Source organism: Dendrobates tinctorius, unplaced genomic scaffold (genome assembly GCF_039654945.1).
Source record: "Dendrobates tinctorius isolate UK_male_01 unplaced genomic scaffold, ASM3965494v1 ptg000071l, whole genome shotgun sequence".
Taxonomy (NCBI): Eukaryota; Metazoa; Chordata; class Amphibia; order Anura; family Dendrobatidae; genus Dendrobates; species Dendrobates tinctorius.
In genome coordinates, this window is record NW_027361739.1 from 5,777,466 (window position 1) to 5,804,059 (window position 26,594).

Genomic DNA, 26,594 nt, shown 5'->3' on the forward strand with positions numbered 1-26,594 from the left:
ACCAGGATGGATGAACACAGAACTTAAGCACATGCTAAAAAGGAAGCAAAAAATGTTTATAAAATGGAAAGAAGGAGGCATATCTAAAGAAGAATATAATGCTGTCTTCAGAACCTGCAAGGCACAAATCAGATTATCTAAAGCTGAAAATGAATTGAGGCTTGCAAGAGATGTCAAAAGCAATAATAAAGGATTTTGGGGATATGTCAAAAGTAAAAGAAAAGTCAAAGATGCTATAGGATTTTTACAGGATGAAAATGATGAAATGGTAAGACAGGATGTTGAGAAGGCTGAACTTTTAAATTCCTATTTTGCATCTGTTTTCTCTCAGAAAGGAAATGTAACATCAACTGTTATTCACTGTCCTATTAAGGGAATAGAAGAATCCAGGATATCTATAAACAGAAAGATAGTGAGGAAACACTTAGCTAACCTAAATGTATTCAAGTCTCCAGGTCCAGATGAATTACACCCCAGAGTACTGAAGGAGATAGCAGAAGAAATTTTTGAACCCCTCTCCATAATCTTTGAAAATTCTTGGAGAACAGGAGAAGTGCCAGAAGACTGGAGAAGAGCAAATGTTGTTCCTATCTTCAAAAAGGGGAAGAAGGTGGACCCAGGCAACTATAGGCCGGTGAGTCTGACTTCTATACCAGGAAAGATCTTTGAACAAATTATTAAACAACATGTATGTCAATACCTGGATAAGAATGAAGTGATTAAACAGAGTCAGCATGGGTTTGTAACTAATAAGTCATGTCAGACTAATTTAATTTCCTTCTATGATGGTATTACTGATTGGGTGGATCAAGGAAATGCTGTAGATATAGTATATCTTGACTTCAGCAAAGCATTTGACAAAGTCTCTCATACAATCCTTATTGAAAAAATGACTAAGTATGGAATGGACAAGGCAACTGTTAGGTGGATTCATAACTGGCTTAGTGATCGGACCCAAAGAGTGGTCGTAAATGGCTGCACATCCAGTTGGAAGAATGTCTCAAGTGGGGTACCACAGGGCTCTGTCCTGGGCCCTGTATTGTTCAACATCTTTATCAACGATTTAGATGAAGGAATTGAGGGTAAACTGATTAAATTTGCTGATGACACAAAGCTAGGAGGGATAGCTAATACTAGAGAAGAGAGAGAGAGGATTCAAAAAGATTTAAATAAACTGGAGAAGTGGGCAGCAACTAACAGAATGGTTTTTAACAGGGAGAAATGCAAAGTACTACATCTGGGCAATAAAAATGAAAAAAGCATATATATAGAATGGGAGGAATAGGGCTAAGTGACAGCACATGTGAAAAAGACTTGGGTATACTAATAGATCACAGACTGAATATGAGTCAACAGTGTGATGCAGCAGCAAAAAAGGCAAATGCAATTCTAGGATGTATTAACAGAAGCATACAGTCTAGATCACGTGAAGTAATTATTTCCCTCTACTCCTCTTTGGTCAGACCTCATCTGGAATATTGTGTCCAATTTTGGGCACCACATTTTAAAAAAGACAGCAACAAACTGGAGCAAGTTCAGAAAAGAGCGACCAGAATGGTGACCGGTCTGCAAACCCTGTCTTATGAGGAAAGGTTGCAGGATTTGGGAATGTTTAGTTTGCAAAAGAGAAGACTGAGAGGAGACTTAATAGCTGTCTACAAATATCTAAAGGGCTGTCACATTGTAGAAGGATCAACTTTATTCTCATTTGCACAAGGAAAGACTAGAAGCAATGGGATGAAGCTGAATGGGAGGAGACACAGATTAGATATTAGAAAAAACTTTTTGACAGTTAGAGTGATCAATGAGTGGAACAGGCTGCCACGAGAAGTGGTGAGTTCTCCTTCAATGGAAGTCTTCAAACAGAGGCTGGACAGACATCTAACTGGGATGATTTAGCGAATCCTGCTTTGAGCAGGGGGTTGGACCAGATGGCCCAGGAGGTCCCTTCCAACTCTACGATTCTATGATTCTATGATTCATCCTCTCTCCTAGGACATCCACACAGCGCCCTCTAGTGGACACAGTGGTCACTACACCACTATATATATATATATACAGAACAGACCAAAAGTTTGGGCACCACAAGAGTGTGCAAAGCAGTAATCAAAGCAAAAGGTGGCTACTTTGAAGAACTTAGAATATAACACATTTTCAGTTGTTTCACACTTTTTTGTGAATTATATAATTCCACATGTGTTAATGCCTAGAGAGTGAATCTAGAATTTTCATAGTCATGAAAATAAAGAAAACTCTTTGAATGAGAAGGTGTGTCCAAACTTTTGGTCTGTACTGTATTATTTATGTAAAAAAATGTACACATTTCGAATTGCCGTGACCGGAATGACCAGACCTATAAAACTGTCCCATGTGTTAACCCCCTTCATTAAACACCATTAACAAAGGGAATAGAAAACGAAGCAAAAAAACTATGCTTTATTGTCATATCACTGAACAAAAAAGTGGAATAAAATGCAAACAAAAATACCAATCTAAATGAAAATGGTATCTCTAAAAACATCATCTAAAAAAACAAGATGCTATACATCTCCGTCAACGGAAAAGTAAAAGTTAAAGCTTTCAGAATGAAGCAATGTAAAAATGATTATTTTTTCTATCAAATAGTTTTTATTGTGTAAAAGCACAAAAACATAAAAAAAAATTATCTAAATGTGGTATCACTGTAATCGTACTTGATCCGAAGAATAAAGCTGTCTTATCAATTTTATCACAGGCGGAACGGCATAAAAAAACCCCCAAAAATTCCTGAATTGCTGTTTTTTGTTCATGCGCTTGCCGACAGATCTCGGCAGGCGCATTGCACCTGCCGTTTTTTTTTTTCCAGGAAGATGACGCCGTGCGAGGAACTGATCAGGAGGGACCGGGGTATGGTGGAGGTACCTGGGTGTCTCAGGGGGCATCATTTCTCTTTCCTCTGGCATGTATATCATGTCAGAAGACAGAGAAATCATTGAAACAGCTGGCACACCTTTTTATTGTGATATTCAGTGAATAACGGCGAGCACGTGATCGCACACTGGAAAATCCGGCCCTGATCATGTTCTCTGGTGTCTCATCTATGCCCGGTAACCGAGACCCCGTAAATTTTCTGACTCTGGGGGGCGCTACAGCCTTATTCCCAATCGCCAGGAATAAGTACACCTAGCGGACGCTGTTTTAATGAGTATAGGCATCACTAAGGGGATAAATAGCAAAACTATAAGTCCCAGAATGCCAGCACAGAATATCTAGGCTCGCCGGGAGTTGAGGTTTGTCAAAAACTGGAGCGTCACCAATCACTGCAAGTACACTACCCCATTTCACAGACAACATAACACAGCGACGGACGCTGAGCTCACCAGGACAATCATTCTCTGGCTATAACAAGCTTCTGGAAACTTCCACAAATTTCACCAGAACCTTCAGGTATTCAATAAGATGGCTCTCATTGTGTGTCATGTGACCGCAGTGCATTATGGGATTGTAGTTCGCTTCTGGGTACTTGTTCACAGCCTTCCAAGGTTTGGAACTACACGTTCCATGATGCATTTACTCAGATATTTAGGCACCATTTTTCCAATGTTATGACATGCTTATTTAATTGTTAACAACGCATACGTATTACTTGCATAATTAGCCTATGTGCGAGAACTAAAATTAAAAGCGAATTACAGTAAATAATCTAATAATCAGATTTCTATAATACACGTATTAAGAACGAGCAGTCCCATAAGCATAGCGTGTGTTTACTGTCTGACAGGATTGTTTGTGCTGAAGCCGATGGCATGTACTGTTCTGCAGATAAAATGTGAATTATACATGCATAAGGCTGATTTACTACCACAGGGCTGTAAACTGTGTCTTCTGAGGTGATTTATATCCCAAACTTTGTGATGTTTGTACAGAAATGTGATTTACACATCAGCCTTGTGAGGTAGAAACTACAAATAATGTGATTTACATGCAGAGAAAGGAGAATGTAATCTGTAATGTACAAATAATGAGAGCTGTAATGTGTGGAAAATATCCTGTATATAGGGATGTACAGTGAGTACGGAAAGTATTCAGACCCCTTTAAATTCTTCACTCTTTGTTTCATTGCAGCCATTTGGTAAATTCAAAAAAGTTCATTTTTTCTCATTAATGTGCTCACTGCACCCCATCTTGACTGAAAAAAACAGAAATGTAGATATTTTTGCAAATTTATTAAAAAAGAAAAACTGAAATATCACATGGTCATAAGTATTCAGACCCTTTGCTCAGACACTCATATGTAAGTCACATGCTGTCCATTTGCTTGTGATCCTCCTTGAGATGGTTCTACTCCTTCATTGGAGTCCAGCTGTGTTTAATTAAACTGATAGGACTTGATTTGTAAAGGCACACACCTGTCTATATAAGACCTCACAGTGCATGTCTGACCAAATGAGAATCATGAGGTCAAAGGAACTGGCCAAGGAGCTCAGAGACAGAATTGTGGCAAGTCACAGATCTGGCCAAGGTTACAAAAGAATTTCTGCAGTACTCAATTTTCCTAAGAGCACAGTGGCCTCCATAATCCTTAAATGGAAGAAGTTTGGGACACCAGAAGTCCTCATAGACCTGGCTGTCCAGCCAAACTCAGCAATAGTGGGAGAAGAGCCTTGGTGAGAGGTAAAGAAGAACCCCAAGATCACTGTGGCTGAGCTCCACAGATGCAGTAGGGAGATGGGAGAAAGTTCCACAAAGTCAACTATCACTGCAGCTCTCCACCAGTCAGGCCTTTATGGCAGAGTGGCCCGACGGAAGCCTCTCCTCAGAGCAAGACATATGAAAGCCCGCAGAGTTTGTTAAAAAACACATGAAGGACTCCAAAACTATGAGAAATAAGATTCTCTGATCTGATGAGACGAAGATAGACCTTTTTGGTGATAATTGTAAGCGGTATGTGTGGAGAAAACCAGGCACTGCTCATCATCTGCCCAATACAATCACAACAGTGAAACATGGTGGTGGAAGCATCAAGCTATGGGGGTGTTTTTCAGGTGCAGGGACAGGACAACTGGTTGCAATTGAACGAAATATGAATGCGGCCAAGTACAGAGATATCCCGGATGAAAACCTCTCCCAGAGTGCTCTGGACCTCAGACTTCCCAAGAAGACAGAGTGCACATTAATGAAAAAAAATGAACTTTTTTGAATTTACCAAATTTCTGCAATGAAGCAAAGAGTGAAAAATTTAAAAGGTTCTGAATACTTTCTGTACCCACTGTATAGCAGAATACACTCAGGTGAAAAATACCCCATATACAGTGATGTATAGGAGTATACACTGAGGTGGGAAGTACCCAATATACAGGGATGTATAGGAGGATACAGTGAGGTGGGAAGTGCCCCATATACATGGATATACAGGAGGATATACTGAGGTGGGGAATACCACATACACAGGGATGTATAGGAGGATGCAGTAAGGTGGGAAGTACCACATATATAGGGATGTACAGTTGTGGCCAAAAGTATTGACACCCCTGCAGTTCTGTCAGATAATACTCAGTTTCTTCCTGAAAATGATTGCAAACACAAATTCTTTGGTATTATTATCTTCATTTAATTTGTCTTAAATAAAAAAAAACAAAAAGAATTGTCCTAAAGCCAAATTGGATATAATTCCACACCAAACATAAAAAAGAGGCTGGACAAAAGTATTGGCACTGTTCGAAAAATCATGTGATGCTTCTCTAATTTGTGTAATTAACAGCACCTGTAACTTACCTGTGGCACCTAACAGGTGTTGGCAATAACTAAATCACACTAGCAGCCAGTTGACATGGATTAAAGTTGACTCAACCTCTGTCCTGTGTCCTTGTGTGTACCACATTGAGCATGGAGAAAAGAAAGAAGACCAAAGAACTGTCTGAGGACTTGAGAAACCAAATTGTGAGGAAGCATGAGCATTCTCAAGGCTACAAGTCCATCTCCAAAGACCAGAATGTTCCTGTGTCTACCGTGCGCAGTGTCATCAAGAAGTTTAAAGCCCATGGCACTGTGGCTAACCTCCCTAGAGGTGGACGGAAAAGAAAAATTGACAAGAGATTTCAACGCAAGATTGTGCGGATGTTGGATAAAGAACCTCAACTAACATCCAAACAAGTTCAAGCTGCCCTGCGGTCCGAGGGTACAACAGTATCAACCCGTACTACCCGTCAGCGTCTGAATGAAAAGGGACTGTATGGTAGGAGACCCAGGAAGACCCCACTTCTTACCCCGAGACATAAAAAAGCCAGGCTGGAGTTTGCCAAAACTTACCTGAAAAAGCCTAAAACGTTTTGGAAGAATGTTCTCTGATCAGATGAGACAAAAGTAGAGCTTTTTGGGCAAAGGCATCAACATAGAGTTTACAGGAGAAAAAAAAAAGAGGCATTCAAAGAAAAGAACACTGTCCCTACTGTCAAACATGGCGGAGGTTCCCTGATGTTTTGGGGTTGCTTTGCTGCCTCTGGCACTGGACTGCCTGACCGTGTGCATGGCATTATGAAGTCTGAAGACTACCAACAAATTTTGCAGCATAATGTAGGGCCCAGTGTGAGAAAGCTGGGTCTCCCTCAGAGGTCATGGGTCTTCCAGCAGGACAATGACCCAAAACACACTTCAAAAAGCACTAGAAAATAGTTTGAGAGAAAGCACTGGAGACTTCTAAGGTGGCCAGCAATGAGTCCAGACCTGAATCCCATAGAACACCTGTTGAGAGATGTAAAAATGGCAGTTTGGAGAAGGCACCCTTCAAATATCAGGGACCTGGAGCAGTTTGCCAAAGAAGAATGGTCTAAAATTCCAGCAGAGCAATGTAAGAAACTCAATGATGGTTACCGGAAGCGGTTGGTCGCAGTTATTTTGGCTAAAGGTTGTGCAACCAAGTATTAGGCTGAGGGTGCTAATACTTTTGTCTGGCCCATTTTTGGAGTTTTGTGTGAAATGATCAATGTTTGCTTTTTGCTTCATTCTCTTTTGTGTTTTTTCATTTAAGACAAATTAAATGAAGATAATAATACCAAAGAATTTGTGTTTGCAATCATTTTCAGGAAGAAGCTGAGTATTATCTGACAGAATTGCAGGGGTGTCAATACTTTTGGCCACAACTGTATAGGGGGATACACACTTAAGGTATACCCCATATACACTGATGTATAGAAGGATACACTGAGGGGTTAAATACCCCATATACAGGGATGTATAGGACGATACACTGAAGGGGGAAATACCCCATATACATGGATGTATATGAGGATACACTGAGGGGGGAAATACCAAATATACATGGATGTATAAGAGGATGCACTGAGGGGGGGAAATACACCTTAAGTTGCACCTGGTAGCTACTTGCCGCACAAGTCTGACCTCACCACTAGAGGTTCCAGTGAACACCAAGGTAGCTGCTTAATTACGCGCCTCCATGGTAGGTCCGATCCATGGCACAGTGGGACCATGAACCATGTGTGCCACCTGCGTGCATATACCAACTCCAGGATCCCAATTTTCAACTACATGTAAATCTGACATTATCCTCAATCACAAATTTATATAACAATGACCTGGGTGGATTCGTAAATTAATAAGATGCTGCCTTTGTGTGTACATAGTGATTCAAGAATGCTGCTCATATAAGAGTGTGGTGGCGCAGCGGCCCTCCAGAGGATTCTCCTGTTCTTCAGTGGGCCAGTCCAAGCCTGAATTATCCATCCATGTCCTGTCCATATTTGACATTGCAATTGGTAGATTTGCAAATGTATTTATTTTTTTGCGTACAAGAAAACAACTGATTAACTGACACACTGACCAAAAACGAACTTGGTGCATATGTACAGTAGCTCAAGTTTTATAAAAATCTAAACCTCGTCCCACGAATATTCTATAATCCTCCCCTTAAAATGTTTCCATATACACCAATGATAACTAAATCCAAGCTAGGTTGATTTATAATCAGGCAGCTGGGAATTCTACATGAGCTGGAATTACATCCAAATGTAAAGTATGCCTACACAAAGGCAAGTTGAATGCAACAATATAGATATTGTATCTGCCCAAAGGAAGATTTATTATATTTATGCAAGGCAAAAAATGAATCGCAGAAGGTTGTAGAGGCTGCTTTAGGCCGGATTCACATTCAGTGGCTCCTGTACGTGTAGTTTCCTCACGTACTGGAGACACTGACACACGTAAACACATTAAAATGAATGTGTCTCTGCACATGTCAACGTGTTTTCACGGACATACGGTCCGTGTGAAAAACACGGAGACATGTCAGTGTTCATGGGAGCGCATGGTCCGCAAAAATGATGAACACGTGCACACGGAGAACAGTTCACACTGTCCTCCGTGCTCACGGAAGGCCGCTGGGGAAGAAGTGCTACTGTAAGCGGCAACAGCGAGCAGAATGAATGAAAACCCGACGTGGGGTCCCCCTCAGTTTGTGAACCAACCAGACGAAACTTACAGCTGGGGGCTGCATCCCTCAGCTGTCAGCTTCATCAAGGTTGGTTCTCAAGAATAGAGGGGTCCCCACACTGTTTTTTTAATTATTCAAATAAATAATTAAATAAAACGATGTGGGGTCCCCCTTATTTTTGACAACCAACCTGACTAAAGCTGACAGCTGAGGGCTGATATTCTCAGGCTGGTAAGGGGCCATTGATCTTGGCCTCCATAGCCTAAAAACAGCAGCCCACAGGTGCCCAGAAAAGACTCATCTATGAGATGCGCCTATTCTGGAGCTTTGCCGGGTTCTTCCCACTTGCCCTGTAGCAGTGACAAGTGGGGTAATAGGCGATTAATGCCACCTTTCTATTGTAAGGTGATATTAAGCCCGGATTAGTAATGGAGAGGTGTCAACAATCCTAGAGTCAGTCAAGGGTTAAGTAAACACACACACACACACACACATACACAATAAGAGCAAAGCATTTTAATGAAAGAAAAGCACTACACACAGTTTTAAAATCTTTATTACACTGCTAATTCCATTGCGACACCATCGATCTCCTGTAAAAAAGGTGAAAATAATAAAGCAACTATATACATTACCTGTCCATCGCTCAATCATGTCCCACGACATAAATCCATCTTGGGGGTTGATCAGTTTACAGGCGGAACGCTGCTAACACAACCGCTCCCGACTGTAAACTACGGCTGTAAACTACTGTAGAATGAATGGAAGCAGCCGCCGCATGCTCAGTAACTAGCGGTGACATCACCGCTCATCACTGAGTCTGCGCCGGCTGCTTCCATTCATTGTGTTCCATCACAGTTGTTAGATGCTGTTGCCCAGTTTGCAACATATTTAATATATACACCATTATTTAATACAATCTATTTAAAATTTAATAATTAGGCTATGTTCACTTGTAGCATTTTTGCCCCGATTTTTTGCTGTTTTTTTTTTTTAATGCAAATTGAAAGCTGCATTTTACAGTACCAGCAAAAGCTATAACATTTTAATAATCTCATGCACTTGCTTGTTTTTTTCCAGACTGAATTTGAGAACTAAATCAATTTGCAAGACAAAAGAGCATGCGCATAAAACACTGATAGATATAATGGGGTAAAACCACGAGATTCCAAAAAAGCTGCCAGTAAAGTTCAGATAAAAGCGCCTTGTAGTTGGCAACTTATAATAGATTCAAAAAACATAAATAGACGCAATTGCTTAGGATCCAAATGCAGCTGCACAATGAAGTCTCAAATCATAATGTCTGAGGCTCTATAGCTAAAATGTACCTGTAAGGCTGATGCAGCAAGGTTCCTCCTCCTGATGAATAGTAACGCAGTCTTCACTGTAATAGCACAGCGTGTTGTCCAAATGTCTTATACAAGGGCTGTCCCGGCCAGTGACAGCCACTTGTCAGTACTCCTCCAAATAGTCGCAGCCGCGGTGGATCTCGCATGCTCCCAGCTACCGCTGATTCTCTCCAGCCATCCAGGACCTGCGTGCCGCTCAGGACCTTCGTGACGTCAGGCAGCACGTTAGCTACTGATTGCAGCAGGGACCAAAATATCTTCTTTCTTGTGCCTTTTGCACAGTCAGACTTGGTATTGATTGGCAAGGCGCTGATCCCCAGCCGGGACAGCCCTTGTATAAGACATTTGGACAACACGCCAACTACAAGGCGTTTTTATCTGAACTTTACTGGCAGCTTTTTTGGAATCTCATGTGGTTTTATCAGTGTTTTATGCGCATGCTCTTTTGATTTTTTTCTTCTGACAATTGGTGTGACAATTGTCTAGCGTTTGCTGCTAAAACTCTTTCTGCACTGAAGCGCCACTGTATTTATTCCATTAAATTTGAGAACTGGAGCATATTTTTTAAATCCGCAGCATGTCAATACTTTCAGTTTTTTTGTGCATTTTTCTTCCTCATCAAAAGCAATGAGAAAGTATAAAACTAACTTTATTAAACATGTACTGTAGAAAAAGCACACATTTAATGGATCCAAAAAATGCTTAAAAAAAAAACAAAAAAAAAACAAGTGACAAAACCAGTGTGAAAACGAGGCGTTTTGAACACAGCGTTTTTACTGCCTAAAGAGCAGAAAAAAAATGCAGCAAAATCACTAAAGGTTTATCTCAAAGGGTTTAATCAAACAACTTTGCAATATACTTCTTATAAAAAATCCTCCCATTTCCAAAGAACTGAGGGATTTTAAATTTTCTAGTCTACTACTCGTTGCCTAGGTTTCCTTCCATCTCTTCAGTCTATCAGATGTGGTCGGTTTCCTAGCCAAAAGAGCATTTTGGTTTAGACTAGTCTGCAACGACTGGATGTGCCCTCTGAATTCCTATGATGCTACAGAGGTAAAACTACCTCTGATAGCAGCATCTGAGAGCACAGTTCAGACCAGTAACAAAACCAAACGGATGGGCCCAACTTTTAATCTTCCTGAAGCTCGTCAATCTCCAACGAGGTGGTAGTCAAAAGGCAGAGATGCGATGCGTCGCGAGAGAAGGAACTTTAGACAACCCTTTTAATATACACACGTATATGCAACAACACTAATGATCAAGAAATTCCAATAATCCAGCGTGTGCTTCAGCACAGAACTGCAATAACATGATTTCTCAGAAAGCCCAGAAGAACTAAAATGAAATGAGATAAACACAATTAGGCCACATCCACACATTCAGTATTTGGTCAGTATGTTACCTCAGTATTTGCAAGCCAAAATCAGGAGTGGGTGATAAATACAGAAGTGGTGACGGGTTTTTATGTTTTTATTAATCTATTGCTCGGATCTCCCCACTCCCGATTTGGCTTACAAATCCTGATGTTTATAAAATAATGACCAAATACCGTACTTTATGTGGGAACATGGCCTTAAACTCAGGGTATAGGGTGATTTTGGCTGCGGCGCAGGTTGCGCAGCTCAAAAGAAAAAAACTCAAATCACTATGCCACAGCTACATCGTAGCATAGTGTAAGTAGATGGAGCCGATTCGACCTACAAGGTACCTGCAACAAGCAAGTTGCGGAAGATAACCAAAACCTGACGACTTTTTATGACTTGCTTGTTGCAGTACTTTGTGGGTTGTAATGTGACTCCACTGACTCGGATCATGATGCGATGTAGCAGCAGCATCCAGCGATCTTTGGCTGCATAACCTACATCACATCCAAAGTGGTCTCATAGCAGCTGGGCTTTCTTTTATATTAAGCCTTGTTTTTTTTTACTTTCTAAGTGTACAGTTTAAAAACATGTGACATGCACAAGTGTGAACAAGTTGGTAAGACAACATTCACACCACCCACTAACTGAGACACAACAAGAAAACAGATTTGCAAAAATTCTCTGCAGTAAAATATATGACAGTAATCAGCAAGTGCTGGATAACAAATACAGGGTATTTAGTCGATACTTTTTTTGCAAAAAAGAAGCGCCTGTCCGAATCCTGTTCATTTTAGACACTGTTCGGATGTTCAGGTTTTAAATACATTAGATAGGGACTGCTTCAATACGGGTTACCTTGACGCGGTGAAGCAGCTTGGTGTACTTGTTATCCAGCACTTGCTGATTACTGTCATATATTTTACTGCAGAGTATTTTTGCAAATCTGTTTTCTTGTTGTGTCTCAGTTAGTGGGTGGTGTGAATGTTGTCTTACCGACTTGTTCACACTTGTGCATGTCACATGTGTTTTTAATCCGTTTTTTCCTTGCCTAGCATGGTTTGAGAGACCCCACCCCTCTCTTGTGTGGCATGCACAAAAGAGCCGTTTTGCACCACAAGCCCATACTAAGAAGCGCCTGTCCGAATCCTGTTCATTTTAGACACTGTTTAGATGTTCAGGTTTTAAATATATTAGATAGGGACTGCTTCAATACGGGTTACCTTGAAGCGGTGAAGCAGCTTGGTGTACATTTTATTTGCAAAAAAAGTATCGACTAAATACCCTGTATTTGTTATCCAGTACTTGCTACTTGCTGATTACTGTCATATAATTTTTGACAACAACAACACATTCACCATGTCTAATGGTGGCCTAGGAGAGAAAAAATCAGTACCACACATGAAACTATGTTCACAAGCATGAACTCAATAACCAGAGAAAGTACTATGCTACTAAGTAGAGATTCACATAATCACATTTGATGCGGAGAAGCGTCTTGGTCACATCCTTTTGTGGTCCACATTGTACTCGATGCACCAAGTCATGGAAATAATGTGACTGGTATGCAGCGTATCATCTGTGGTAATAGTTTAGTTGATGTGTAATATGTAGAACTACATACAGTAGCATAACTTGAAGCTCGTTGGCACCAATGCCAAATCTCCAACTTGGCCCTCAACTATCTTTATTAATATTGCTGTTTTCATATGAGCCAAAGAGACATTTTGGGCCCTATTGGAACCCTGCATTTTTATTGTTATGCCGCTGCTATGTACATGTACAGACTGAACATGTCTAATAGAAAATTAGCAGAAGAAGAAGAAATTTTTTTTTTGTTATAGAAACATAACACATCAGATCCATATAATTTACAAGCAACATGCTCTTATGTCACAGAGATGAAGTTGCTCATCATAATCAATCTGAGAGAAACATATGGCTAAGCTTGGCTGCCCGTTCAATTCTAGTCAGGACACCTCCAGCCAGTCTGGACAATGTCGTTCTTAGTCACGCTTTGAAATTCGGATGTATGCACACTGTGTGTATGAGCTTAACCTACAAAATACATTGGGAGTATACCCTGACATCAGTTAATCCGGAAAATTGCTAGAACCTTGAAGGTTTCCTTTAATGCAGTAATAAAAACAATGAATTGCTATGAAGAAGTTGTCTTTCATGAGGACCAGCCTCATGAATGGAAGACCAAAAATGACCTTTGTTGCAGAGGGTATGTTCATCAGTGTTACCAGCCTCAGAAACCACTAATTAACAGCACCCCAGATAACAATCCCTCATAAATGATGCACACACAAAATGTCCAGAGGAGACTGTGTGAAGCAGACCTTTATGGTTGAATTGCTGCAAAGAATCCACTACTGAGGACCACACACTAGAAAAGGAGACTTGTTTGGCCAAACAACAGAAGGACTGGATATTATATTAGTGAAGATATGTACTGTGTTCTGATGAGTCCAAATTTTAGATTTTTCTTGCCAATCGCCATGTCTGTGTGATACAGTGGGGAAAAAAGTATTTAGTCAGCCACTAATTGTGCAAGTTCTCCCCCTTAAAAAGATGAGAGAGATCTGTAATTGATATCATATGTAGACCACAACTATGAGAGTCAAAATAAGAAAGCAAATCTAGAAAATCACTTTGTCTGATTTTGCAAGATTTATTTTGCAAATTATGGTGGGAAATAAGTATTTGGTCACCTAAAAACATGCAAGATTTATGGCTCTCACAGACGTGTAACTTCTTTTAAGAGGCTCCTCTGTCATCCACTCAATACATGTACAGTAGTAATGGCACCTGTTTGAACTTGTTATCAGTATAAAAGACACCTGTCCACATCCTCAAACATTCACACTTCAAACTCCACTATGTTGAAGACCAAAGAGCTGTCAAAAAATTGTAGCACTGCACCAGGCTGGGAAGACTGAATCTGCAATAGGCAAGCAGCTTGGTCTGATGAAATCAACTGTGGGAGCAATAATAAGAAAATGGAAGACATACAAGACCACTGATAATCTCCCTCGATCTGGGGCTCCATGCAAAATCACCCTGTGGGGTCAAAATGATCACAAGAATGGTGAGCAAAAATCCCAGAACCACATAGGGGGACTTAGTGAATGACCTGCAAAGATCTGGAACCACTGTAACAAAGGCTACCATCAGTAACACACTATGCTGCCAGGGACTCAGATCCTGCAGTGCCAGACGTGTCCCCTTGCTTAAGCCAGTACATGTCCAGGCTCATCTGAAGTTTGCTACAGAGCATTTGGATTATCCAGAAGAGTACTGGGAGAATGTCATATGGTCTGATGAAACCAAAGTAAGAACTGTTAAGTAGAAACAAAACTCGTCGTGTTTGGAGGAGACAGAATGCTTAGTTGCATCCAAAGAATACCATACCTACTGTGAATCATGGGGGTGGCAACATTATACTTTGGGACTATTTCTCTGCAAAGGAACCAGGACGACTGATCCGTGTACATGAAAGAATGAATGGGGCCATGTATTGTGAAATTTTGAGTGCAAACCTCCTTAAATCAGCAAGGGCATTGAAGATGAAACGTGGATGTTCTTTCAGCATGATAATGATTCCAAGTACACCGCCAGGTCAAAGAAGGAGTGGCTTCGTAAGAAGCATATGAAGGTCCTGGAGTGGCCTAGCTAGTCTCCAGATCTCAACTCCGTAGAAAACCTTTTGTGGGATTTGAAAGTCCGTGTTGCCCAGCAACAGGCTCAAAACATCACTGCTCTAGAGGAGATCTGCATGGAGGAATGGGCCAACAAGCCACCAACGGTGTGTGCTAACCTTGTGAAGATTTACAGAAAACGTTTGACCTCTGTCATTGCGAACAAAGGATATATAACAAAATATTGAGATGAACTTTTGTTAATGACCAAATACTTATTTTCCACCATAGTTTGCAAAATAAATCTTGCCAAATCAGACAAGGTGATTTTCTGGATTTGTTTTCTCATTTTGACTCTCATAGTTGTGGTCTACCTATGATGTCAGTTACAGGCCTCTCTCATCTTTTTAAGTGGGAGAACTTGCACAATTGGTGGCTGACTAAATACTTTTTTCCCTACTGTACATAAAAGGTAAGCAGATGGTTTCTACAACTCTAATTTAAAAAAAACTTGGGACACCATGTAAAATGTAATGAAAAAAGCATGCAATAATTTGGAAATCTCTTTTAGGCATATTCACAATAGAACATAGAACACAGATCAGAAGTTGACATTTCAATAGAAAAAAAAACTCACTTAAAAGTTGATGGCAGCAACCCAACTTTTTTGTAATTGGGGTTGTAGAAACCATCCGCTCACCTCTTCTGCATCTCACAGACATGGTGACTGGTACCAACATATCTCAAAAAAAGTTGGGACAGGATTAAGAAAGGGTTGTAAAGGTAAGTGGTATTAATTAAAAACAGCTAAATGGTCTGTGATGGTGTGATATGCTATGTGGATGTCATTTTTTGTATATTCCTATTTTTCTATTTCAGTCATTTTCATAGTGTTTTTCTTATTACATTGTAAGTCTACAGCCTCACTGTATCTGGCTCTTGATGACCCCCTGTAGTGCATTAATCCCTAAGGCCCTTTGTTCTCCTCTGGGAGGCCTGGAAACCGGCCCCAACTTGTTTGACTACCCCTCCCTTGACAAGGAAGGGGGTGGGGGGAAGAACAGGAGCTGGACAAGTCAGTTCCTGCTTGGAGAGGATCGTGTACAGACAGCACTTCAGAGAGAGAAGGACCCATTTTATCCTCTGGCGCTAGAGTTTTGGAATCTCGTTTCCCTGGACATTTTATCCTGATACTGGACTGCATTCTTATTCTGGACTATCTTATCCTTTGTGTGGTGGACTGAATATGGACCTTTTCGTATTTTTGCCTGAATAAAGGTCTTGGAATTGTTCACTCTTCGCTTGCTCTGTTGATTGTGTGATACCAGAGAAGGACCCCGTGACAACTGGTGGCAGCAGTGGGATCAACAGAGCGTCACCCAATGAAGAACCACCCACAGAGTGAGTACAGAAATTGGACTGTATGCAGTTTAGAGGAGAGAGCCAGAGACCTGGGCCTGAACTACCAGGGACTGACTAAAGAGGCCTTAATCGATCTACTAGTGGGCGCTAGACCGGCCACCTTCTCTCAGATGTCTGAAGGACGAGCACTGGAGACAGGGATCCCCATCCAGAAAAGCCAGTGGTTGGTGTGGTATGAAGAAAAGATGGTGGTTCTGGGCCCCGGCGTCTCTCAGGAGTACAAGGAGGAGGCTGCCCGCCGGGCACAGCGGAGACAGGAAGCAATGGAGCTTGAAAAAGGGAGTAACGCAAATTTGTTTCTAACTTCAGCACCTTGGCCAAGCCCCTAACAGACCTGACCCGCAAGAACATGCCTAGGAATGTGACGTGGACGACGGCATGCGAGGATGCCTTTTCAGCGTTAAAGACTGCCCTCGTCACTGCTCCTGTCTTGGCTGCCCCGGATTATAAACGCAGGTTCCTCGTGCAGACACATGCATCCACCTTTGGGATTGGGGCAGTACTTAGCCAAGTGAACGCCGCCGGAGAAGAACATCCTGTTGCTTTTGCCAGTCGGAAACTACTGGATCGGGAAGTTGCCTATGCCACTATTGAAAAGGAGTGCCTTGCCATCGTATGGGCGCTAAAAAAATTGCAGCCCTACTTGTACGGCAGAGACTTTACAAATGTTACAGACCACAACCCCCTCACATGGCTGAATCGCGTATCAGGGGACAATGGAAGATTGCTGCGGTGGAGCTTGTCCTTACAACCCTACAGCTTCTCCATCCAATACAAGCGGGGAAGCCAACACCAGAACACCGATGGACTGTCTCGACAAGAAGAACCATAGGCTCCCCAGGCCGACCTACCCCTGCCACTGTACAAGGAACTATAAATAACTGAGCAATGTGGACTAAAGTGAGCAGGCCAGAGGTCTGTGTAGACCTCATGGCGTGCTCACTTATTATGGGGGGGAGAGGTTGTGATGGTGTGATATGCTATGTGGATGTCATTTTTTGTATATTCCTATTTTTCTATTTCAGTCATTTTCATAGTGTTTTTTTTTATTACATTGTAAGTCTACAGCTCACTGTATCTGGCTCTTGATGACCCCCTGTAGTGCATTAATCCCTAAGGCCCTTTGTTCTCCTCTGGGAGGCCTGGAAACCGGCCCCAACTTGTTTGACTAATCCTGGACAAGGAAGGGGGTGGGGGGAAGAACAGCAGCTGGACAAGTCAGTTCCTGCTTGGAGAGGATCGTGTACAGACAACACTTCAGAGAGAGAAGGACCCATTTTATCCTCTGGTGCTAGAGTTTTGGAATCTCGTTTCCCTGGACATTTTATCCTGATACTGGACTGCATTCTTATTCTGGACTATCTTATCCTTTGTGTGGTGGACTGAATATGGACCTTTTCGTATTTTTGCCTGAATAAAGGTCTTGGAATTGTTCACTCATCGCTTGCTCTGTTGATTGTGTGATACCAGAGAAGGACCCCGTGACAGGGTCCATTTTAAACTGTCACATGATTGTGGCTAAGAGCATGAGGCAGAGTCTCTCAGAAGCAAAGATGGTTAGAGGTTCACCAATCTGTGAACACCTGCATCTTAAAACTGTGGAACAATTTCAGAAAAATGTTCTTCAATGTGAAGTTACAAAGACTTTGAATATTTTATCATCTACAGCACACAATAATATTAAAAAAATCAGATACTGGAGAAATATATTGAGCACAAGGGACACATGATCTACGGAGCCTCTGGTGCCACTGTATTGAAAACAGTCACGATTTATTTGGTCGTGCAAATCACTGCATGTGCTCAGAAATATTTCCTTCTGAAAAATATAGGGTCCTTGCTTGGATTCTCCTAACCCGAATTTTAAGTACCGCACAGGTCTGTTTACCTGAACTAACTGCCTCATACAGTATATGCCTATGAGGCCTTTACTTCAAGTCAGGAGATCCTCAATCCGAGCACAGACCATATATTAAGGATGTGTGAACCTTTAGGCTAAGTACACACGTACCAGAACTCTCGCGGAAATTACCGCGAGAATTCCGGAATTCCATTCCGCGGGAAAATCGCATTTTAAATTCCCGCGATTTTCCCACGGAAAAACTAGCATTTTGCAAGCGTATTTAGCTTGCAAAATGCTAGCGTTTTCCAAGCGATCTGTAGCATCGCTTGGAGAACTGATTGACAGGTTGGTCACACTCATCAAACATAGTGTTTGACAAGTGTGACCAACTTTTTACTACTGAGGCCGCCTATGCGGCATCAATAGTAAAAGATAGAATGTAAAAAAAAAATAAAAAATACTGTTATTCTTACCTTCCGACGTCCCGCGCATCCGTTCCCAGTAATCCTTTGCGAAAATGCCCGCGATGATGTCCGTTCTCGCGGGATCGCGACGTCTCGCGGTTATTCGCGATGACGTCGCGCGAATGACCACGCGAGACTTCGCGATCCCGCGAGATCGGACGCCATTGCGGGCATTTTCGCAAAGGATTACTGGGACCGGAGCGTGGAGAGAAGCGAGAATGCTGCGCAGGACGTCGGAGGGTGAGAATAACAATATTTTTTATTTTATAATTCTATTTTTACAGGGATATGGTACCCAAAGCCCGGAGGACAGTCTCCTCTCCTCCGGACCGTGGGTACCATCCGCAATTGTTCTGCTTACTTTCCGCATGTTGTGCACAGCCACATGCGGGAAGTAAGCGGAACAATGCATTCCTATGGGTGCGGGATCGCCGCGATTCCGCAAAATAATGAGCACGCTGCGTTTTTTATCGCGAAGCGATTCCGCCGCGGTAAGAACCGCAGCATTAGCACAGCATTGCGGAATCCCATAGGAATGCATGGGATGCTTATTTTTCGCGTTTTCGCGGCAAAATCGCGCGGTTAAAACCGCCGCGGAAACGCGAAAAAAACGCCACGTGTGAACTCAGCCTTACAACCAACATTTGGTCGCAGTGGAAATAAAAGCCACCACAACTTTCTCAAAATGCTTTGTGTGATGGAGCTGGGAAGGGGAGGTCACACAAAGCTTTCTTTTTTTTTTTTGCTGTTTTTTTCACCCTACTAATGGTGTATTTGTTATACTTTTTTTTGTACATTTCATAGTTATCTAAATTTCGAATATTCTAGGTGTTGTTTTTTTAAATGGGTTTTTCATATGCTTCTCGATAAGGTAAGAAAACGCAAGAAAAAGATCTCTCAATAAAAGGAAACACCAAAAACCACAGCAAATAATGCATGCCACGATCCCATCACTACAACCCCTGGGATGGATGCCGTCCCTGTTACAGCATTGTACAATTTGGAAACCTTAGTACAATTTATTTCCAAGGCCTTAGGGCCCTGTACGTGCAAACATGCAGATCCATTGTTTTATACTGTATTATTGCTGTTTTTATGCTTTTCTCAGGAGGCCTTTCTCTCCACTGACTGCTTCCCACCTCCTTCCCACTCTCCCTCTCCACTCCCCTAGACCAGGTGTGCTGTTTGCATGCCTCACCTAGCTGGAAAGACCAGATTCCTCTCCAAAGACCTCCCAGTGCATGTCGGGAAGTGGCTGTTACACTTAACGCTTCTATAATGTGGGAGGGAAATAAGAAGAACGTGGGGCCAAGGTTTAGTGTAAGATGTTATGGAGTATGGCTACATGTATTGACTCTCAATCCCTCTCGCTCCTCGCTCCAATTACTGTATCACTTCCTTCCCTTTTTACATAGAACACATTCTTTATATTATGTGTGTGAGTTTATTTTGTGCATTTTTAGTTGTTTTTTCTTTCTTGCGTTGCAAATATTAATCTTGTGGTTTTATCAGGAGGTAGTCATACGGTACTGCTGTTTAGAAGTCGCGGAGGGGAAATAGGAGTTAGAAGAAAACGAAAGATACAATGTTTTATCTGAAAGCAAATACTTGTCATTTTGGATATTAACGCATTTTACTCCAGATTGTTAAGTTTCTTTTTTTTTTTAGCTTAAATAACTTCGAGAAATGTTTATTTTTTGGGAAGTTATTATTTTCCTGAAGAGCTTTAGATTTGACAGTGTCTATCTAGTTCTTCGGAGTGGATTCCTTGTTTTTGCATGTCCTTGTTTTTTTCAAAATCTCTCCAGAAAATTAAGAAAAAAAAAGCCTAAGCCTCCCCACATGAACAGCAAAGTTGAATTGCCATACAAATAAAGAGGAAACAGTTTTGCAAGTTTTTTCAAGGCTTATTTAGAGCAGATCTGCTTTCAAAAACTGAGCAAAAACTCCAATTTTTTGGTGGAGGGATTAGGAGAGTTTCCACTCAGTTTCTGACTTTTACAAAAAGTACTCGAAAAACTCTGTGCGAACATACCCTCACTGGGAACAACGATATTATCCCTCAGTTCTCCCAAGTTTCTAGTAGAAGGGTGTAGAGATTTAAGTCTGCAGCTTGGTGTTGGCTGTCTAATGTGGTTGTAAAAGTGGGCACAATTCATAAACAAAGAGGGGTTATACCAGACAACCCTTTCAAGATGAGAACAGAAGGGCAATCAGCTGATCACACCCTGGTTTGACTCCTGGCAGCCCCGGCCAACAGCTGATATAATACAAAGACATCCTGAGTCTGCCAAAACAGAAGACGCCCGTAGAAAGTCTACTTTGGTGGTTCTGATCGAGGGACCCTACTTCCGTGACTCTTTTCACAAGGCTACCCCTTTAAATCAATTTTAACCCTAATTTCTCAATACTATCTTTCAATAACTTTACATCGACTTCTAAAACTGTACAAAAAACCCAACATATTTATTTTTTCCCTTTCTGGCACAATTAGTGCAGATGAGCTTTGATTCGCCTCTGGAGGCTTTTACAGACTTTTTCAAAGAAAAAAAAAAATCACTTTCTGCCTGATGTCATTCTCCTATTTTTTCACCTCCACAGCCTATAAATCAGTCAACAACACCGCGCTTAGACAAGTTGAGGCACAGCCGTCAAACAAAGGCCTAGTTAGTACGACCACTCAGTATTCAGGTACGTCTGCGTTCTACTAGGTTTCTGGGCAATTCTGCTTCAAATTGTACACATTCCACCCTGGAAACTCCCAGTCATGGTATTCAGATATCGGGTCACAATATAAAGCACATACATAATAGAAATGTTTGATCAGATGAAGCTGGTGTACTTACTTTCAAATTAAATATCCATGTGGCTGTATAATATTTTCTGAAAATTTTCCAATGTCATCTTAATCCAGCTCTAAAATGTTAATTAATTTTATTATGACACAGATTTTCAAAGCAACTATACCAGTTTCATCAGGTCTAAGAGATTTATTTAATAATGTTGCTAGTTTGTGTTTTGAAATTTGGTGACAGGTCTGCTTTCAAAAAGACTTGCATGTGGTTTGTTAAACCATTTCCCTTTAGGTGGGGCTTTTCAGAGAATTATTTTCAGGATCAGTGGGGGTCCCAGTAGTTGTACCACAAGCAGATAGGAAATTATTGCCTATCCTCTGGATAGAAGGTAAATTCTAATCTTGGTACCTACCCTTTAAGTAAACATTTGGCGCAAAGTTTAACTGTACACATTACTATTATTAATTAAAGGGACACTTCACCTACATCTAAAGTTTCTCATATTCTTCAATATAGAATTAACGTATATGTCAATCTCTTATCTGTAGAGTTGAGCAAAAAGATTCTCTGGATGCTAGTTCACAGGCCATGTTGGAAGTCTGTGACTGACGAACCAGAACCTCGTGAACCTTCTCCTACCTGATAGCATCCCTGGCGCCTCTTCTGATTAACAGGCCCGATGCAACGTCATTGTGATGGCATGACATTGAGCCTGGCCTACTGATCAGAAGAGGCATTGGAGATGCTGGCAGATAGGAGGAATTCAGCAGGGGTCACAGAATACCAATATGGCCTCTTGCTCAGGGTTCTGCAAATCTTTTTGTTCAACACTACTTACCTGTATTTTTTTTTGCTACCTTTGGAACAGTTCCATAGCAATAGCTGAATCGAGTTTTCGTGAAATGCTTTTTTTTCCCTTGACTTAACGGGATCTGTCGCTCATACAGGCACCAGAATACAGGTATTATAAATTTTCACATTGTTCCATACTAGCTATTCACATGATTGAACACAATCTTCCATCACAGTTATTGATGATGATTAGACGGCTCCTTCACACAGCTATGATGAAATTTCAATATAGTTTCTGACCAAAATCAGACAAAGAATGAACTGCAGGGAAATGAATGCACTATACAAGAAGTCCAGAGCTACCCAGAAAAATAATGTAGGTGAAGCAATGATGGAAAGTTGTATTTTTGCTGTAGGTCTTCATTAAGTGTTATTAAGTGTCCCATTAAAAGTTAAACTTGTCAAAATAAAGCTTGGTAATTCGCAAGCAAAAATAGCTTAGTGACTATTAGTAAGCGTGTTATTTAAAGCAGTTGTCTAAGACCAATTTGCTAACTGTGATCATTTACCAACAGCAGCATGTATCATTAACGCCTCATCTTAGGACACCAACATAATTTATAGTGCAGTGTAAAATTGACTGTATTGTATTCTGCTTTGATGGCTTTTATGGAAGAATCCCTCCATAGTTTAGTCTGTAATGCTATCAGCCACAATCATGTGCATGCAAGCTTACCAAATCTGATGCCTTCATCAGGACAAAACTCCCCTTGCCTTTTTGGTCGCACTATGTACCGCTGTAGATCTTTTGCATTCCTAGAAGCCACATGGCTCAAAATGTTTTTGTTGCCCTTTTGGCTACTAGCAGCACAGGCCTTTAGTTGATAATACTGCTTTTACATAGCACAACATATCAATTTCACAATTCCACTTTCAACTACCCAACCAGATAGTCAACTGAATGACCTAAATAATGATTTGTACAATAAGTTTCAGTTTATAGCTAAATACTATCCCCCCACAAAAAATGGAATCTGTCCAGCAATTTCCTTACATGGCCAGTCCGTTCCTCGGTGAGAAATCATCATTTGAACTGATATGAAAATGAGGCTGAAGAACCATTAGTAGGTCTGAAGCCTCTGTCACTCCAGCTCTATTCCCTAACAGCGCTGCCTCCGCCTGCTTGACTTAAGGCTCCTTTGCCTGAAGTCACAAAGCACACAGGGTGCAGTCAAGCAGGAGGAGGCGGCGCTTGCTGGGGGATAGAGCTGTAGTGTCAGAGGCTTCAGATCTTCAACCTCATTTGCATAGCAATTCAAATGCTGATTTCTCAGTAATGGAGGAATGGACTGGTCATGTAAAGGTATTGCTGGACTTGTGATTGAAAGCGCTACATGCACATGGAAATAATTTGGGGGATGAAATCTTGCTGACAGATTCCCTTTAAACCTTACAAATCAAACTCCCAATTTCTTGGTAGACTGTAAGCCTGCGAGCAGGGCCCTCACTCTTCTTGGTATACGTTGAATTATTTATTTCTCTGTAATGTCTTATTTTGTTTGCACGTGTCCGCTCTGAATTGTAAAGTGCTGCAGAATGTCATTGCTGCAGAAATAAAACGATATTAATCAAAAGAACACGGTGAATAAATGACTGCTGATATCAGACCTGAGAGATGTCTCCGAGAGTAAAGGGGGGATTTTCTTACAAATTGCATTTCCTTAGTCCGTATTTAGAAGTAAACAAGCTTTTTTCTGCTTTCATAAAGAAAACAATGCACACAGTATTCTAACCAGTCATGGAAAATCCTAAATTGTTCAGTTACTGTATTATAGAAATAACAATGGTTCTCTATGCCTAGACCATGGCAAATCTACAAGTACATGGCACAGCGCCTGCATGGTGCCACATGGAGTCCTGTACAGCTCTCTACCATGGGGGTGTATGGGACCACTGGGCGGCCTATGTATAGAGCAATGCTCCATACGTTTGGCTAGTGACTGAGATCCATTCATTCTTTTGGCCATGTTCATGAGGCCCAAGAGTGTACTAAATGGTGAAGCTACAAGATTATAAACGCAAATTATTTTATTCCTAATCATTATGACCTAATACGTTCTGGATTTATCATACATTCTGGAATATTATACGTTTTGGACTATCATACGTTCTGGATTATCACACTGTCTAGATTATTATACATACTGGACTATCAAAATACATTCTGGTTCATCATACATTCTGGATTATACGTTCTGGACTATCATACGTTCTGGATTATCATACACTCTGGACTATCATGCATTCTGGACTATCACACATTCTGGACTATCATATGTTCTGGATTAGCATACACTCTGGACTATCATACATTCTGGACTAGCATACATTCTGGATTATTATACGTTCTGGATTAGCATACACTCTGTACTATCATACATTCTGGACTATCACACATTCTGGACTATCATATGTTCTGGATTAGCATACACTCTGGACTATCATACATTCTGGACTAGCATACATTCTGGATTATTATACGTTCTGGATTAGCATACACTCTGTACTATCATACATTCTGGACTATCACACATTCTGGACTATCACACATTCTGGACTATCACACATTCTGGATTATCATACATTCTGGACTATCATACGTTTTGGATTATCATACGTTCTGGACTATCATACATTCTGGACTATCATACATTCTGGATTAGCATACATTCTGGATTATCATACATTCTGGACTATCACACATTCTGGATTATCCTATGTTCTGGATTATCATACATTCTGGACTATCACACGTTCTGGATTAGCATACATTCTGGGCTATCACACATTCTGGATTATGATATGCTCTGGATTATCATACATTCTGGACTATCATACATTTTGGACTATCTTACGTTCTGGACTATCTTACGTTCTGGACTATCACTCACTCTGGACTATCACACGTTCTGGATTATGATATGCTCTGGATTATCATACATTCTGGACTATCATAGGTTCTGGACTATCACTCACTCTGGACTATCACACGTTCTGGATTATTATACGCTTTGGATTATCATACATTCTGGATTAGCATACATTCTGGATTATCATACATTTTGGACTATCACACATTCTGGATTATCCTATGTTCTGGATTATCATACATTCTGGACTATCACACGTTCTGGATTAGCATACATTCTGGGCTATCACACATTCTGGATTATGATATGCTCTGGATTATCATACATTCTGGACTATCATACATTTTGGACTATCTTACGTTCTGGACTATCTTACGTTCTGGACTATCACACGTTCTGGATTATGATATGCTCTGGATTATCATACATTCTGGACTATCACTCACTCTGGACTATCACACGTTCTGGATTATTATACGCTTTGGATTAGCATACATTCTGGATTAGCATACATTCTGGATTATCATACATTCTGGGCTATCACACATTCTGGATTTTCAGACACTCATAGAAAAGTATACAAAACTCATTTATCGGGTAAAGAATCTCTCTGGATTCTTCCCAGAAAGGAAATGTCTCCCGGCTGCGTGCCATCCCATGTTCCATCTTTGTGCTGTTAGTGGCGGATTACCTGACATTGCCGGATGGGAGGACGTGCACGGTGTTGGTGAAGCCGGGCTGCTACAATGACTACTTAAACCATGTTCTTGCATATTCTTGTAGGAGCAATACAAGTCCGTCACTATCACTGGTGCAATCAGCATACCTGGTAAGGTCCTGGCGGACTCCTGTACAGTGCTGGGTTTGGTCCTCGCATCATATTCATTGGGCTTCCAGGTGGGAGAGGGGCCTCTGGAGGACACGAGGTTTCGCAGGGACGATGCCCTTCCAGAAGTGTTTCCCGGTGCCCCAGTATACACCCTGTGGGTGCCCTTAGCTGTTGTGTCTCAGCAGCCGCCCTCCTCCTTATATACAGTCACTTCTTGTATTCTTCCTGTTCCTGCTGTCGTCTTTCTACAACCTGGGCTCCTGTGTAACCTGTGTGCCACCTCCAGCTCAGTCTTCAGGCACCTCCAATCCAGCCTCCCATCTGTGCTGTGTAGCCTCCATGTGCACCCACCCCAGCCTCCTGTGTGTGCCTCCCCCACTGTGTAGCTGCTCCTGTGCTGCTGCTGTTGGTCTCATAGGAAGTTATTGGAAGGTTTTTCTGTTGGTGTCATCACTTCCAGAGAGCTGTTTTGCAACAAACCTCCCATCTCATCTCTGCCCTCCCTCTTTCACCCCTTTCCTCCTCTTCTTATCTCTCCCCTCCCTTCAGCTTCTCCTCCTTCTGCCATCTCCTCCCTTTCTCCTCTCTTTAATGATCTCCTGCCCTCACTCCACCTCTCCCCCCTGTTGCTGCCACTCCTACCCTTTCCCTTTTTGGGTGTCTGTTGTGTGTCACTTGTGCACTGTTTCTTTCCTTATGGTCTTGCTCTGCCTCTGCTCTCTCTGCACCCTTTCCCTGCC

General features: G+C 41.4%; 1 protein-coding gene across 2 annotated transcripts in view; it reads right to left on the reverse strand.

Moving 5' to 3' along the window:
- Positions 1 to 26,349, reverse strand: part of SMARCD2 (SWI/SNF related BAF chromatin remodeling complex subunit D2) — a 52,346-nt gene extending 25,997 nt beyond the window's left edge. The window contains exon 1 of one of the 2 annotated variants that reach the window (XM_073582359.1): positions 25,852 to 26,349. In XM_073582359.1, the coding sequence (XP_073438460.1) occupies positions 25,852 to 25,911 (60 nt within the window). In that variant the 5' untranslated portion in view covers positions 25,912 to 26,349. Of the gene's footprint in view, positions 1 to 25,716; positions 25,742 to 25,851 lie in introns of those variants that run through there. The other variant, XM_073582360.1, reaches the window with a different exon arrangement.
- Positions 26,350 to 26,594: the final 245 nt, after the last annotated feature.